The sequence below is a fragment of the Argopecten irradians genome, chromosome 5, assembly GCF_041381155.1.
Source record: "Argopecten irradians isolate NY chromosome 5, Ai_NY, whole genome shotgun sequence".
In the NCBI taxonomy this organism is placed as follows: domain Eukaryota; kingdom Metazoa; phylum Mollusca; class Bivalvia; order Pectinida; family Pectinidae; genus Argopecten; species Argopecten irradians.
The window spans coordinates 34,090,837-34,109,084 of NC_091138.1; the positions used below are offsets into that span (position 1 = coordinate 34,090,837).

Below are 18,248 nucleotides of genomic sequence, written 5' to 3' on the forward strand. Positions count from 1 at the left end.
GTTCCATGTAAATAGGTCAAGTTCCTGTCTGCTATTTCCCATCATCATACACACTTGGGCTGGACTGTTGGCAAATGAAGCACCGGCCATATTCGTTCTCTGGTCATTTGTGGAGGCGAGACGAGTGTCAGATTAAGTGGACATATATTATTTTGACCATTATGTGTATTGGAAACAGTCAAGGGGTTGAATGAGAAGAAATAGGTCACTTGGAATGAGTCAAGGTGTGTTCCTCGAGATAACTGATCTTGTGTGTAAATACCATGTCTGTGTCACGTAGTTCACTTGTACTCTTTATAGACCGGTCAGTCTGACCTGCTGACCTTCCTCAATATCTTAATTCATAATTTTCCTCCGTACTGGATGTTGTATTTTGAGTCAATACAATTTCACAATAGCATTATAAACTCAGACGTCGTCCTGTTTAATGACTTTAAAAAGTTTTTTAATTGTTCAAAGACTTCTGTTATGGTTACCAAAACTGACATTTGAGAATGACATACAAAATTCTTTATGAAAAATTATGATAGAAGCTAGCTGTCAGACAATCATTCAGTTAAATGTTTATGAATTTTCTTATACATTTAAAAAGATACTCCTATAACTTTATCAAAAGATACAGATATTTAAATTCCAGAAGGATGGCTACTGAAATTCTGATTTCATTTCATTAGTGTGATTTGTATTCCAATCTACCTCTTGGTTATTATATAAATAATTGATAAATCACGCTTTTGTACATTTTTATTTACCTGCAAGTGTAAGCCTGTATCATAATTATTAATTATGAAACAATAATTTCTGATCAAAATTTATTTTACAAAAGATAATAATTGTTATCCATTTGAATATTATCTGAAGGTTCAATTTGTTTATACATTTATAATAACTGATACTTCTTTAATGATTTGTATATAATGTGTGCTTGTTTAAAAGTTATATAAGTTCATTTAGTGCCATATTTTTGTATCAAATTATAAAAACTAAATCTAAGATATGGTAAAACCTTAGAAATTCTGCATTACAAATGAAAACCATACGATTTGAGAATCACATTATTTTCCTACAAGTGTTAATCATTATAATGGTAAAAAAATCCTTATTTGATAATAAAGATCCTCCCAAATATAAAAAAAGTCAATATATAAATTACAGCTAATATTGATTGGATCTGCATATTTACTGTAATTGAAGAAAAAACTTTTTTCCATAAGTTAAAAAGTTTTATTTTACATCATGGTCAATGTAAAAAAAAAATATTTCTAAAGATATTGACTAAAATGTTTTATTAATGAAAAAACAAGTATCATTATGCAGTGGTATATATTCCAATCGAAATTCCTTAAAATTCATTATTGAATAAGAAAATTGAATTGTCAATGACTTGGATGAAGAGTCTAAGGGAATTATTGATGACACATACTTCATTAATTTATCATTTAACGTTCATTAGATTGGAAATTTTATGCCAACGCCTTTTAAGGTTTAAATTTATTTATATGCAATGTAAAGATTGAAATCTGTGTTCTAGTTTGGGCCGGTTATGACTCACTCAATTTTTAAAAAAAAATTATTAAAAAAGATAAAAATGACAATCATGTGACACAAACATGCACAGTACATGTTGATCGATCATTGTTAAAAATGGTCTATATTGTACACATGGATCTGCCACATGGTTTAGTTTCAATTGTTAAATATGAACTTCAGTGAAACCATACTGAGCTGATCAAGACTGTTGTTATATATAGGCCGGCTGCACATCCTCAAAAGGCCATAGGTCATGCTTAGTGAGTTAAAAATTAATTTTGGTTTAAGTTGTGATTTGGTAAAGCTGCCTATTTTTTTTCGACAGTACCATGCTATAAGTATGAAAACAATGCCATTTTCTCATTGGATTCAGTGCTTTTTCATCTTTTATTTTTTTTAAATTTTGATTTTATTAGGTTTGATTCAATAACAAAGAAATTTTACCTGGTGAAAGAAAACATTCTGAATTTTCTTTTGAGATAAAAATGATTTTTGTCCGTTTTCTAGTTTTCAAATAGTTACTACAAAACAAAAGGAAATGCTTAGATTGCTCCATTGTCATTCTTGAATAATCTAATTAAGTTATAATTGATGTTCTAAATTACAATAAGATTTTACTAATGTATAGTGAGTTGTTTTCCGAGCCAACTTTTTTTCATGATTTTGACTTAAAGTGGTAATGGGTAAATCAAATTTGATTTGGATCGAAGAGAATATAAATATTTCACCATTTTCTCAATATTTTGTGGATCATATTTATTTTGCTACCAAAGCTCTCCGATATTGGGGAAAAAAGATCTTCTCCCTGAAAATAATGGAGTACGTTTGTTTGTTGAATTACATGAAAACACAAGGAATAAATAACATTTACAGGTTTTCAGAGTTGAACTGAGCTGTATACAATGTTGCAAACTGAAAAAGAATCTTTATTCATTTGGGAAGGTTTCATATCATATTCATTATGCTATGTGGTTCATCAGGAAAACATCTAGATTACAATTCTAGAGAATGTTACAGTTTTATAAAGAAAGTGTAAGTTACATAGGGACATCAGAGTTTGACACCACATGTACATACGTTTTACTACTCTGCAAATATCTGAGTGATAATTTTAATTGCAGCTGCAAGTCTCTACATTTTTAGAGAGTTGATCAAATGCGGGTAATTTTTCTGAATGTACACGTGGATATGGATCAATTTTAATTTGGTTTTTCTGTCTTTAGATCTAGAATAAGTATGTGGTTATGTACATGGATAGTATACATACTTTGTTAGACTTTTGCAGCATGCATGCTATATGTACATTGTATGTAGATAACCGACACAGATTGCACTGGGAAAACCCATCTTAACATGTTTAACCTGATTTCCTTTACAAGTGATGAATAAGTGAAGTATAACAGACCTATTTGTATAATGTCAAACATTAATAATTCAGTTGCAGATGTCTGATATGCAGTTTAAAGCCTATATTGATGGATGTAGTTGTGCTGTTTGAAATTTGAAACAGGCATCATGGATTTTGATGGAAACTATTTCAAAAGAAAAAAAGTAGATACATCATAAGTGAATGACACATTTTAAAAACCAAAGTGGGACATTTTACAATTTGGAGAAAATATAAGTGTTACTATAACTTGTCTAAAGCAATTGGCACCGGACCAGCATGTTTGGTCGGTATAGCCAGGTTAACAGATTATACAGGTTTTTATAAATTAAGAACGAAATTTGCTATACAGAATACGCAGGGACTCGGATTAGACAAGGGCTGGTTTTCACAGGATATAATATATTCTGATAATATTTGATAAAAGATCCTTTTACTTTCGAAATATCAATATATCCAGTACCAAAGTCGAAATTTACATAGAAACTCCCTACCAACCAAATATCAAGGTAGTCTATTGTCATTTCTAAAGCTTGAGGGTGATCTAGCTGTTAGGCCCGTTAATGCAGGAACACTCACATAACGCGGTGATTATATATATCTGTCTCTGAGTTAAATGTCAGATGTAGATGGTTCTGAAGTAAAAATGAAGCATTAAATATCACTAATAACAAGTAATAATCTTAAAGCAAACATCGGCTAAATATTCAATTTATTTCTATATTACCAATTAATGAGCCAAGGCAAAACTTTACACGGGGAAATAACACATAATTTGTAAAGTGCATGATAAAGATGTGATGAGTATACATGATCATGACTCTCTTTATTAGAATTACTTGTATTGTATGTATTCTCAATAGAGAAGCATATGACGGTTTTCTAGTCTATGTGGTGCTTGTTGAAGTTTATTTGTTATTTTTGCTGTCAATTGTCCTGTTTCATTGATATGTATTAAGATATTCTTTTAAATTCAATCTGTCAGACTGGATTTTCAAATACAGCTTTTAGTCTGGTGTAAAATATGTCATATATTCAACAAGAAAAATATAAAAAATAAGTAAAAAGGAGCTGATATTTCATATAAGTTTTGGAAGAAAGAGCTGAGCTAAATTTAGATATTACAATATTAATAGCCACACAGTCTGCATTGTAGAAGTTATGTACAAGTGTATTTCTTATTTTTGTTCATTGACCAAATAACAGAAGATAAAGAGAACAATATTGATAATTCTTCTTGACTTTGACATTGCTTTTAGTTTTCTATACTTGATTTTTAATGACTGAAATAACGTCAAGTACATTAGGGTTACGTTAGCTTTAATGAAGTTCTAAATAAAGCCGGTTCAACCAGAGTTGTGTGGACTGATCTGAGGCCCAATAGATGTAGTCTAGATATATTTTCCTTAGCTGAGATATACAATATTTTTAAGTATTTGACAAATTAGAATCTCAGGACTTTTCACCTTACTGTATGTTTAAAAACAGGACTTTAATAGTTTAGGTAGTTCTATTTTCTCTACTGCCTAATCTGACACGTTCCTAAATGACCCTGGTTGTAAATACAACATGAAATTAAAAACAAACAAATGATAAAGTATACATATAAAGTTATTCTATGCAGAATTTTAAAAATTAAGAAAAAAAATATTGTTAATGTGCATTAAGATTAATGGTTTCATTGATTGTGTGTGTATAAACTATTTTCAAATCAAATTCAATTCAGCTAAATGCTTACAAATTAAGTTTCCTGTGGAATTTCACTTCATTTGATAATAAATCTGATGAAATATCGTTTCTAAGTATAGAAATGTGGTCATGTTGTGGTACTTGTAAAACGTCGACAGAACGTGAGATACTGAGAAAATAGCTCATCGGGAAACATAAATTTGAGATAATTGAATTAATTGTATATTGTGGTAAATTTTATAATACACTTGCTAGAAATTAGCAAATACAGATTATTTATAGATAATATGCAAGATAGGATTTACAGATTTCCTGATAGACTAAATTATGAAAACGTATTAGTCTGTTTTCCAGAAACCTAATATATAGACAGAGTCGGAATATTGTATGAATTTTGGGATGCTGCAGACCTTGTAGCCAACCAGTAGAGATTTTTATAAGTACCTGTCTATAAGGGACCAGACATGCAGACTTTCTTGGTTAATTTAGGCTAAAATCAATGTCTAGACACGACATGGATATTAACTAGCAGAAATAATCCTTGAATACTTCCAGAATGATAGGTGGTAAATTATTTCACACGGCTAAGACAATAGAACAAAAAGATATGTAGACCCCAGCATATAGCATGAATTCTTTGCAATTGTCATTGTCTCCTAGGGTTTCTAAAGTAAATTTACAGTTACTGCATGTCACCATGGCACTATAAGTCTAGATAAACTGTAGAATTAAAGATTTTTTTTGTGATGTGTTTCAATCATTTCTTATTACTTTAATGCATTATATTACAAGACTCAATAGTTCTTGTCTTGCTACTTTGGGTCTGCGATGGCTAAGTGGTTAAGATGTCTTGGATTTTTACCAAAAGTCCTCCACCTCTGGGTCGCAAGTTCAAATCCCAAGTGGGGAAAGTTGCCATACTGACTGTAGGTCGGTGGTTTTTCTGCGAATATTCAGGCTTTATCCCCCTCCACCTAAACCTGGCTCATCCTTGAATAGGTAGCCCTAGCTGTGATAGGACTTGGAATGTGTCAAATTATAATTTCGATACTTTTTACAGTTCAGGAAGTTTGGCTTTTCTGCACTGCCTAATCTAGCTGGCACCTCCTTTAATGACCGTGGCTATACAACATTAAACAAAAACCAACAAATGATAAATGATCTATTCTATTTTTTGAAAAAAAAAAATGAGCTTAGCTACACCATGTTCATCTTGCGGAGCTGTCCTTATGTGGAACGTTAAAAATGTCCATCCTGCTAAGCCCCAACCTAAACATGGTGTGGTCATTAACTATCGACCATAAAATTAATTATCATTGTTATGTATCCCCCTCCCCCTAGATCCCCCTCTTGATTTCTTCATATTTATCAAAACCCACAACAAGTTAAAGGACTAAAACGTCCAGTTTGCGGTTGATCAACAACACATGTTCAACTGCACATGATTATATTGATAGGTGCAAGATAGGAAATGCATTACTTATGCATATACGTCAATGTTACGTAATATCACAAACCCTTGAGTAATACTGTCTGATTCTTTATTTTATACACAGTCTGTTTCGCCATTGGGAGTGGTAGATTTATATGTCTACACAGAAGATTTGGATTTTTGTTCAGTCTATATGTTTTAGATTGTATTATGATAGTTGTAACAAGATCTCGGAGATGATGCATATCGCTAATTTTCCTTCAGAAGGCATCTGTCATCTGGAAATTGTTCACCTAAAATGTTTCTTGCTCATGATCACTATGCTGATCATAAATGTGACATATTTGAATACAATTTTACTGACTGGGAATTGAAAGTCCACATTGTAGATTATTTGTGATAAACCAGTATGATATATCATAGATTTTGAACGGTCATAAATAAACGAGTCTTTTGAGTTAGAAAAATTCGCAAAAAAAAAGAACTTCCATGATTTCTCATCTGTTCACATGGAAAAGCATCATGATGATGGATTTAAAAGTTTAAGGTCAAAATTCCCATAGCAACAAAGCTTTATGAAGAGTTCAAAGGTTAAATTTCCATTGCAACAAAGCTTTATGAAGAGTTCAAAGGTTAAATTTCCATTGCAACAAAGCTTTTTGAAGAGTTCAAAGGTTTATAAATTCACATTGCAACAAAGCTTTATGAAGAGTTCAAAGGTTAAATTTCCATTGCAACAAAGCTTTATGAAGAGTTCAAAAGTTAAACTTCTATATTGCAACAAAGTTTTACGAAGATTTGACAGAAAATTATGTGTAATGTGACCCAATTACTATTTTTGAAAAATGATAGCTCATGTTTTTTATCAGTCACAAGTTCATCTTAACAAGGCAATACAGAGGACTCCACATAATCGAATAACGGTTATTCGAATATTTCGGTTATTTGCATAAAATTCTGCGGTCCCGATTTTTTCCTTCTTTATCTTTGTTTTTCAACTCCGTGTATTTGCATAGACTTTTACATGACCTCCGGTTATTTGAATAAAATATTTGGGAAATTCTAAAAATAAAATCGAATATTTTTCAATTTTGCAATATATTTTTAGCGAAATTCGCCGATATATGTTTCAAAATACTTCGCTTTTACTAGAAATCATCCTGGTAACAGATTAACGTTATAGTATGGCTTGTTATTTTATGCATGAATCTGCAAAGGTATTCGACGCTGTTACGATTTACATCAGCAGCGGTTGATCATCACTTTAGTATATTCACTGACTCAAACATCTAATTAAAGCATTTGCACTTTCAAATATGTTTATTTATTAACGTAACGTACCTTAGTTCGCGATCGGTTGGAGAAACAATGCTTCCTTACAACAATCGCCATTCATGAGTAGTCTCGTTCAATCAGAGTCTTGTTGACTATGACAGACATGTGCGTATCAAGCGTCTCGTTGATCGAGACATAAAAGCATGCAAAGTCGGCGTGCAATGACTACCGCAAATTTCGTACAGTATGTAAGCTTAGGATACAAAAGATACTTGCTACGTTAATTGTTTCATTGCTACTTGAATATGCATTAATTTCTGAAATGTTATCAAGCTATTCGCCGTATAGATCAACAATACAGGGAGAATTCTCAAAAGACATTTAGGTCGAGTGAACGCATGGCTTCATCACCTGCCGCCATTTTCGAATTCATATGCACATGTGTAAAAGCAACACTAATAGTTGATCGGCACTTTGAAGTTTAATCACGATCGTAAGTTTATTTTGCCAGGCAAATGTACGTAAATTTGTTTATTATTTAGGTTTAGAATTGTAGACACAAATCCAATCCTGTTTAGTAGAATCTAATTGCATTTGATATCGATCGTTTAGCTGTTTCTCAAATATTCACGTGTCGATCTAACGTAAACAAGAATCTAATATTGGAATATTTTTTGTTATTAAACAATTAAAATCGATATACATCTTCGAAAATAATTACTTGTGGTTCGTTTTAAGTGTAAATAATTTACGTATTTATCAAGTAAACGAAACGATATCTATTTGCCTATTCACATACATATGTGTGGGGTCAAACGGAGGTGCAAAATGTCATCTCCGCCTATTCGAATACTCCGGTTATTTGCATATTTTCTTCTGGAAAATGACCTATGCAAATAAGCGGAATCCTCTGTACTACTGTTGTTGGTATACTTGACCGACTACAGATAGGGCTAATGGGAATGACTGGCAATTTTCCAACCAATGGATGAATACTTGAAACAATTTTACAATCAGACTCCATGACCTTTCGTATGTAAGTTGCCTGGCGCCAAGTTTTTTTCCAGGAAAATTAAGTGTCTTTAGAATTCATATGGAAATGTTGATGATATTGGAGATATTTTTAGATATGATGCAATATCAGTTTCATAATTGTTTTATTTAGAATGGGAACAATAAGTGATAGAATTGATATGAATCATTAAAACATGACCAAATGCATTCATAGGTCAAATGGATTTGTGAGATTTCGTTGTAGGATTGACTGTATTTGATAATTGCTCCACTTTTATCCAAATTTGATGTCATGTGCCCTTATGACAGAAGATTATATAATTCTCTGTCTCAGTATTACTCTGTATCCAGTTACTAAATTATCACCTTAATTCTATACAGTATATGTCTGTAGGTATCTCCCACATCAATAATGCAGTAAATAAGTGCATTTTATGGACTAAACATCAGATACGTTGCCATGTGTATCAAATTAAACATTTTAGGATGACTTAGTATTCCACCGTGTTGTCAATTATTCATCGTCCAACAAGGAGGACACTTGTATACATTATATTATACTTGTAAGCTTAAAAGGATATTTTTAGCAGTAGTGAGATCTGAAATCCTTGATTTTGAAATCAAGAACTAATTTCATATTCATTTTCGACACAAAATGTGACTGTAGCTAGGGCAACATTAGGGTCACCTTAGGGGACAAAGTTTTGATCTAGACCTTTCTCAATGATTTTAACAAAAGAAATAAAATTAAGAAAGTGATGGTATTCATATTTTCTGTCTGCATTTATAAAAAGAGGAAGGAGGGGGAATATTACCACAAACCTCTGGGTGGTGAGAATCCCATGTGAGGTAGTTGCTAGATATACTGACTGTTGGTCAGTGGTTTTCCTCCAGGAACTCCTACTCCCTCTACCTCCTAAAGCTGGCATGTGGTCATTAAATGACCATGCACCATGTGAGAATCCCATGTGAGGCAGTTGCTAGATATACTGACTGTTGGTCAGTGGTTTTCCTCCAGGAACTCCTACTCCCTCTACCTCCTAAAGCTGGCATGTGGTCATTAAATGACCATGCACCATGTGAGAATCCCATGTGAGGCAGTTGCTAGATATACTGACTGTTGGTCAGTGGTTTTCCTCCAGGAACTCCTACTCCCTCTACCTCCTAAAGCTGGCATGTGGTCATTAAATGACCATGCACCATGTGAGAATCCCATGTGAGGCAGTTGCTAGATATACTGACTGTTGGTCTGTGGTTTTCCTCCAGGAACTCCCAATTCCCTCTACCTCCTAAAGCTGGCATGTGGTCATTAAATGACCATGCACCATGTGAGAATCCCATGTGAGGCAGTTGCTAGATATACTGACTGTTGGTCAGTGGTTTTCCTCCAGGAACTCCTACTCCCTCTACCTCCTAAAGCTGGCATGTGGTCATTAAATGACCATGCACCATGTGAGAATCCCATGTGAGGCAGTTGCTAGATATACTGACTGTTGGTCAGTGGTTTTCCTCCAGGAACTCCTACTCCCTCTACCTCCTAAAGCTGGCATGTGGTCATTAAATGACCATGCACCATGTGAGAATCCCATGTGAGGCAGTTGCTAGATATACTGACTGTTGGTTAGTGGTTTTCCTCCAGGAACTCCCAATTCCCTCTACCTCCTAAAGCTGGCATGTGGTCATTAAATGACCATGCACCATGTGAGAATCCCATGTGAGGCAGTTGCTAGATATACTGACTGTTGGTTAGTGGTTTTCCTCCAGGAACTCCCAATTCCCTCTACCTCCTAAAGCTGGCATGTGGTCATTAAATGACCATGCACCATGTGAGAATCCCATGTGAGGCAGTTGCTAGATATACTGACTGTTGGTTAGTGGTTTTCCTCCAGGAACTCCCAATTCCCTCTACCTCCTAAAGCTGGCATGTGGTCATTAAATTACCATGCACCATGTGAGGCAGTTGCTAGATATACTGACTGTTGGTCAATGGTTTTCCTCCAGGAACTCCTACTCCCTTTACCTCCTAAAGCTGGCATGTGGTCATTAAATGACCTTGTGCCATGGATGTAAACTGGGCCCCAGAATATAAAAGGAAATAGAAGTTAACCCAATCAAACTAAACAACAACAAAATCCTATTACATTGTAATGCTATGGATGTAATGGTGTTTTGTTTCCAAAACTGTAAGTATGTTTTATATTTCGGCCGTAAATTAACTTGCTTAAGTTCTCGTAGGGCCCTGCATCACTATTGTGCGATGCAAGGTTGTTGAACGCAGAATAAACAACTTGAATTAGCAATCGGGGACATATTTCTGGATTATCAAATTCAAAGAAAAATATTTTGCAAGAGATATCTTAGCTTTGTCATCACTTTTCTTGTCTGTTTTCACTTCAGCCCTTTTCCTATGGAGAATATCGCGAGCTTTGTGATATAAAGTCAGCTGGTAGTTTATAATCGAGAGTTTATTTTCTGAGGGAAAATGTCAGGCCTAGTGAGAATTTAAGACTGTTCGGCACTGCAAGCGTCTTGCAGAGACGCTAGTGTAATTGATTAGCCAATGCCTTCTGTACTTGGTTTAAGTCCCACTGTCGGTGTCGGAGACAAGGACACGGTATTGGTGGCACTAACATACCCAGTGACCTCTGTAGCAGGACATGAAACAGGCGTTTTATATATCCCTGTACTGTACACTCAGTCACAAATAAATATCATCTATTTTATTGATCTACTTTTAAAACTAGGGCAATTTATGTATTGATTTGAATGATTAATTAACAGCTACCATCATATTAAGATTTACTACACCCGGTAGTCAAATCTGTCTGTAAAGATAATGGTCAAGTGGTCTTGAAAATTGACCAGTGGTCTCATTCAGCAGGTGTCTTCATACACAGGTCAAATTGTTTTGAAATTGACCGTTGGTGGTCTTCATACTGAGTTGGTGGTCTTCATACTGATGAGGTCAAAAGGTCAGGTTTTGCTATATTCGGCAGATATAGAATTATCATAATTAAACAGTTTCAATTTTAAATTGATCACTGTTGAAAATGTTTCCGCAAACAGAAAAGCTGCAGAGTTTTGAATATGAGTTTCATGGGCTATGTCCTGAAATAAAAAGTGAACCATTGTTCTGAAATTTAGAGGACTTGTTGGCATATATGGTATGACAGTGTATGGTATATGGTATAAATCGGGGTGTTATTATACCGGCTATATAACGCTACTAATAAGTTTGCTTCACTCTTTTAATCGGTTGTTATTGTAAAAAAAAAAAAAGTAATACAGAATAAGAAAAACCTATAAGATTGTAAAGGGATTTATAGATGTTTCTAATAATTCATTTTGTCTGCCATCAAAATTAAAAAGCTCTGAACAGATATCCTATAAATTGTGTAATGTATTATTTTTACAATTTGGATTAGAAACAAGAGAATTGAATTGATGTAGTCTTGAAATTTCTAGATTTGGCTATAAGGGTAGATACAGTATTCGATTCGATAAGTGGCTGGCGTTTTATACAGTATTTAACATATAAATACCAACAGGAAATAGTATTAAAAACTTTATATTATATTTAGCAATAAATGTGTCATGCTTAAGCTTTCTCACTGAACATTTAATTGTAAGAACATTACATTGTTTATCAGGCATTACCATCATCGTCCAGTAGACCTTTAACTATATGTAAGCGGTCATTTAATAAGAACTTTTGACCAGTACCTATACCTGTAATAGCTACGTGGTCAACAATCACAGGGGGTCAAATCTCTTACAGGTTGTTTACATGTACTGTAGTCGTACTATTGTTTTCACCTGAACAGAAAACAGTGGTTCAAAGACAGGTTAAGTCTCTTCGACTTTAATGACGTCTTTATCAGCACCGCTATTGCCATTTACAAAGAAGTTCAATATGTAGGATTCAGACTTAAAAACAACAAAAAAATGTCATTTACAAGTTTAAAGTTCAAAAAGTAGGATTAAGACTTAATCTTTAACCCCCCAAAAAAGACAAAAATTTCATTTACAAATTTTAAGTTCAAAATTTAGGATTAAACCTGAATCTTTAACAAAAAAATAATAAGAAAAAAATAAATATCATATACAAATTTAAAGTTCTAAAATTATGATTCAGACTTAAATAGGATAATCTTCAATCAAACAGAAGACAAAAATGTCATCTACAAATTTAAAGTTCAAGAAGTAGTATTAGACTTATTACCGTATATTGGATAATATTTGATCAGAAAGAAGACAAAAATATTGATATTAACAAATGTTATTTTAACAAAATGATATTTGAATATATCGAAGTACATTAATTAAAAGTGATTGTATTCTGGTAATCTTCAACAAAAAAAAAAAAAAAAAAAAATGACCAATATTGTACATATGTATCAACAAGTGTTATTTTAACCAAATGATATTTGAATGCATATAACGGTCATTTAAGGACATGCCAGATTTCAGATGGTGGAGGAAAGCCATAGTACCATAAGAAAAACCACCGACCAGTGGTCAGTACCTGGCATTTGGCCCACATGGGATTCAAACTCAAGACCCGGAGGTGGAGGGCTTGTGGTAGTGGTAATATGTTGGTACATAAGGTGCGGAAGGAAATTTGATTTTACCAAGTTGCAGTACTGGTACTTCGACTACAAATGTAGTAATGCAACAAGACATTTTTACGCTAATTAAAAAGATTGTACTGCTAGCTTTTGTGCATTCATCGGTCAAAAACTATAAAGTTATATAGAATTTATATACAAAATAGATTTTTAGGTAAAAAAATGATGTAACATCAGCTGAATTGGAGTAAAATTGCTTTACAAGAATAAATTATGATGGTAATAAGTTGGTGAAAATCTATGACAGACATAATAAAGTGCTCATTTAAAGGTGTAACATATGTGTGCTATGCTTATTAACAATACATCATTTCCCCCAGACAGCACTATAGATTTTTCATTCCTCTTAAGTTCGTTAAGTCCACACATTGTAAATAACCAACATATTGTGTTTTAAGTGCTAATTCCATTTATCCTGAAATGGATCTCACTGTTATCATCCGATTTCCTGATGTAATGTATACCTAGGAGGAAGGGGCTTAGGTTATACTGCTGTATATGCACATAGGCCTTTAAGTAGTACTAAAGTGTTATGGGTTTGGGTTCAATCCAGTACAGAGGTGGTGTCGCACACCACACATGACATTGATTTAGGCTCGTATTATAATTGTAATATGCTCACCTCCGCCTTGGTCCAATGAAATCAGGACTGAATCCTGGGCCCTTTCTGTGTAAGTAGATAAGGTCAAAGTAAATATAATATCATAAAATATTATCTTATATATTATACAAAGAAAAATGTATGGTGACATTTATGATGCTATAAAATATTAATTATTCATTATACAAATTAAAGGAAAATGTATGATGACACGGTTAGTTTTGTTTTTAAAAAATTGCCAGAAAATGCTGATGGGCATTTATGAAAAGTTTGTAATATTGATATTTATGTGTATTTATAAATAAAGTAAAAAAGAAAACTTGACATATCCTTTTTAACTTTCACTCTGTCTAGACAACTCTTCAGAATGTTAAGAAGACATAATATCTACACATCTATATTGGTATATTCTGACATAAATAAAATGCACATTATGCTATTGTGAAAAAAAAGTATACTAAAGTAATTGAAGGAGATTTTCATAAAAGGTCTGAAAATTTGAAATGTTTATATTTGGATCCATGTAGTTAAATTCAATATTTCATTTAGTATTTGTGTCACGATTTTCAATTTAAGAGAAGGAATGATAAAAATCTATAAGGATTATTTTCTCCATTATACCGATGGTCTTTATATAGGTGAGCCATGCCTGCCCTTGGTCTATATAAGTATGGCGCAACAGAGCACGCCCTGACCTGGTACATACAACATTTACAACCAAGCAATTCAATTTCTGTGCATAAGTATGACAAAAAAACAATTTAATCGTCTGCGCTGCAGTCTGGGTGCACATTTTCAATGAACAGGAAGAAAGAGCATGTTGAAGTGGAGTCTGCACGAATTTGCCAGTTTTATGTATGTCGGTAGTTTAGGTTGGTGGGAGGGTGATCAGACGATGGGCAGTGTATGCATGTGTCTACTGATGTGCTTGGCTGCACATACACAGTGCCCATCTTCACATGTGCACTATATGCATGTGCTGCAGTGAGTCAAATTCTTATCTCAAGTGCATAGGGTACAGTATACATGCATGTTATTGTGCACGTCTTGTGTATAGTGATTAATCAGATGTTATTTTCAGTTAAAATTTAAATGTGGTATGCGATTGGTAAGTTTATACTAAAATGATATTTCTCGAAAATTCTGTACCATCCGATTTAAAAATCGGGCAATTTATTGTACACGCATAGGTTAAAAGCGGGCGTTGATTACTTAGTTGGCTTCCTGTGCCCTTGAAAGGTCACTTCCTGTATCGTCTGCGCGTCTGACCGTTTTTCCATTTTATCTGTTCAAATTTTAATTGTAAATATTGTTACTACTTGTATTACTATGTATATCATATATTTCATGAAATTTCTGTATTTTGTTGACAACCTATCTTTACTTAAATAGACATCAGAAATAATTCATCTCTCTTTGAAGAACTGAACAAGAAAAAAGATATTGAATGAAAAAAAAAAACTTTGAAACACCTCCAAGAATTGACACCGGTTATGCAGGTAATCCTTCTGAAAATTTTGACAAAGGTAGATCAAAAACATTTCTCCGTGTTTGAAGTTGACATGAAGATTCCTGTTGGTCTCAGGTTGTGCTGATTCATTATTGAGTTTTCAGGGTAAAAAATTGGTAAGCAAGTGGCCATCTTGAATGTTGACAGTTATGATATGTTCTCAAAGCTATATCTTGGCTTGACATGTAGGTCTTAAATCATTCAAAAATTTGCTATCCTGGCTTTGACAATTTTTTTTACATTTTTCACACCTTTTAGGTGAGACCAAGGAATGTTAATTTAATCAAAGTGTTCAGATTTTTCAGACAAAGACTTGCTGAGTCATTTGTGACAGTTTGATAATCTTGCCTAGAGAGTAAGATATATCAATCCACACTGTCCCACGTAGGAAGAATGATCTAAGGATAATACCTGTCTTTCTATCTTACCATTCAATGTTTTTATTGTCTATATAGCTGTCATTGAATGTCTATTCCATTTCTAATGGTAAAAACCCTATATTTTGTCCCCAATTGTTAGGTGAAATTCTCTATTGATAAGTGATTGATTCTACCGAGGACCGATCACTTTCAGCCCTCTTATAAAATGCTTCTACCATATGGCGGTATAGGACTTTTAAAATATATGTTATAGCTTCAACACATGTATTATGAGACAATTAAGCAGTATATATTTGGCACTATTGACTCAATATATAGTAAGGAATCTGAAAAAGATATGCTTCTCAAAATTTTAGGTAATCAATTTCAATCCAAAGCTTCTCAGAATTGTGATAAATTTTCCAAAAAATAATCTTGAAATATTCCCCAAATACTCTGTAAAACACCACCATTCTACATTTCCTCAAATACATGAAAATATCAAGACAAGATTGACCTAATTCTAGTATTATGGTATTTTGGTATTTTGGTAGAATTGTTGTCATGGTATTATTGATAAGGGCAAATACATGAAAATATCAAGACAAGATTGGCCTAATTCTAGTATTATGGTATTTTGGTAGAATTGTTGTCATGGTATTATTGATAAGGGCAAATACATGAAAATATCAAGACAAGATTGGCCCAATTCTAGTATTATGGTATTTTGGTAGAATTGTTGTCATGGTATTATTGATAAGGGCAAATACATGAAAATATCAAGACAAGATTGGCCCAATTCTAGTATTATGGTATTATGGTAGAATTGTTGTCATGGTATTATTGCTGTGGGCTAAGATAGAGCTATAAATCAGATTTTACCAGAAGATTGAGAAATACTGTTTAGGGTAATAGGAAAGGATACCACAAACCAAGTTATTGGCTGATCAGCATGATGCTCGCTGATAACTGACCGCTCAGAGTCTTACAAGGTTAATAGTTGATAGATACTTTGTAAGTATGTAGTATTCTTTGCTAGTTCTCTTATGATAAAAAAAACCCAAAGAGAATGAAATAGAATCATGAATCTAGTAGGTTTATTTTTTTTCACAGTGAGGTTTTGCCACTTGGTACTATAAATGGTTTGTGTGATAAATGGTGTCTAAACATTTTGGTTAAACAAAGAAATTTATAGGATTCATTTTGTTGACAATGTGATGAACAAAACCTTATCTTTGATATTTTAATGAGAATGTTTAGAGCACTCATATGTACAATGCTATGTTGTAATAGCTTGGTGCTAATGTAAATATAAAAAAAATGAAGACATTCCTAGGAATCCCAGAATAGGTCTAACCAGTCTTATTTCAATGAACTTTGTAACGAAAAACAAAATTGAATAATACAGAGATATTCCCACCCTTAATCTATCTGTTTATGTGGCTGTGAATGATTATCAAACAAATATTTGTATACCTGGGCAGATTTTAGGGTATTTTTGTATCCTGGTAGGAAAGATAGGTCAGTGTTATGATTATAGTATACTTATTGTCCTTGCCAAGTTATTGTTGTACAGCAGGATGTTCAAATTCCTGGGATCACAGCTAGATTTCATGGATGAATCAGAAGGCAAAGAATGTAATCGGTGACGTGTGAAGTGTTTCTTGGAAGTGTGACAAGAAAATAAAACCCATATCCTATCAGCAGATCGAAACAAAGTTAATATCTCTGATCTAAATCTCGATGACGTAGCGTCTGCAACATTGACCGTACGTCTGTAACATGTTGTTGTGTTACTTATTGTTATTGTTCAGCTTTCAAGGATAGCTTATTAAGCTGAGCATTAGCCATTGACTAATTTGTCACATGATCTTGAGTGAAGGTCTGAGGTGTGGGTTAGCCAGTCCCCATTTTCGGTTTATCAGATTTCACGAAGACTTACCTTTTCGGAATCATATTATTTTGATACATGTGCATTAAGCTTTCATGTTCATGTATCCTTTCCCCCATAATCTTGACCGAATGATTATGGTGTCCCGCGTCCAACAGCTACCTCTTGCATTTGCTCCATTCTTCTGAGTCTAGACTTCAAAGCCAAAGCATGACATTCTGGTACATGTTTTTCTGGTAATGACCCAATATGTATGGTATCTCTCGAGGTATAGAGAAAAACTAGCATGGTCCTGAAATAATTCTTGACCAATATATATGCAGCTCAAAAAGTTCGCAATTTTTTACTTTAAAGTCGTTTTTAACTATAAAGACAAGAAATTTATATTTCAGTGGTTTTAAATGTTCACAATCTGGATTTCAGGATATATATATATAGATATATGAATCAAACGTTTCTCAATATTTCATAGATGAAGTTACTGCGTTCACAGCGATGTCCTGTGAAATCGCAAAAATATCCTGCGAAAATAACCAGTTTTTCTATGGTATGGCTTAACATCATTTTCAATAGTTTTTGATTCAGAGCCATGAATTGCTATATATTTGGTCAAATACAGCATTATATATATATGATAAATTTGCAAAAAGAAAAATAAGATAAAGAAACCCAAGGTTGTCATAGTTTCAGTCAATATTTAATTCAAGGTCAGTGAAATTGAGACCTCAAAAAGGGGGAGGGTGCGTAAAGGCTGGGGGTGCTTATTAGATTAAATTTGGTAAAAAAATTTTTATTTACTTTGCATCAATTGTGAAACAAGTTATACAAATCACTTTTGATGGCCTAGGCCTGGATGTAAGTGCACAAAAGGGTATGAGTGTGGGAGGAAATCGTATATCGTATGTATAGTGTGTGGAGTTATGTAGGGGAAA

General features: G+C 33.4%; 1 protein-coding gene across 3 annotated transcripts in view; it reads left to right on the plus strand.

The window, feature by feature from the left end:
- The window catches only part of LOC138323623 (nuclear receptor subfamily 1 group D member 2-like), a 116,496-nt gene that overhangs the window by 277 nt on the left and 97,971 nt on the right, over positions 1-18,248 (plus strand). Inside the window, exon 1 of one of the 3 annotated variants that reach the window (XM_069268356.1) lies at positions 32-224. The exons of 1 other annotated variant lie outside the window; for it this stretch is intronic. In XM_069268356.1, the coding sequence (XP_069124457.1) occupies positions 191-224 (34 nt within the window). In that variant the 5' untranslated portion in view covers positions 32-190. Of the gene's footprint in view, positions 1-31; positions 225-13,481; positions 13,627-18,248 lie in introns of those variants that run through there. One more of the 3 variants, XM_069268354.1, reaches the window with a different exon arrangement.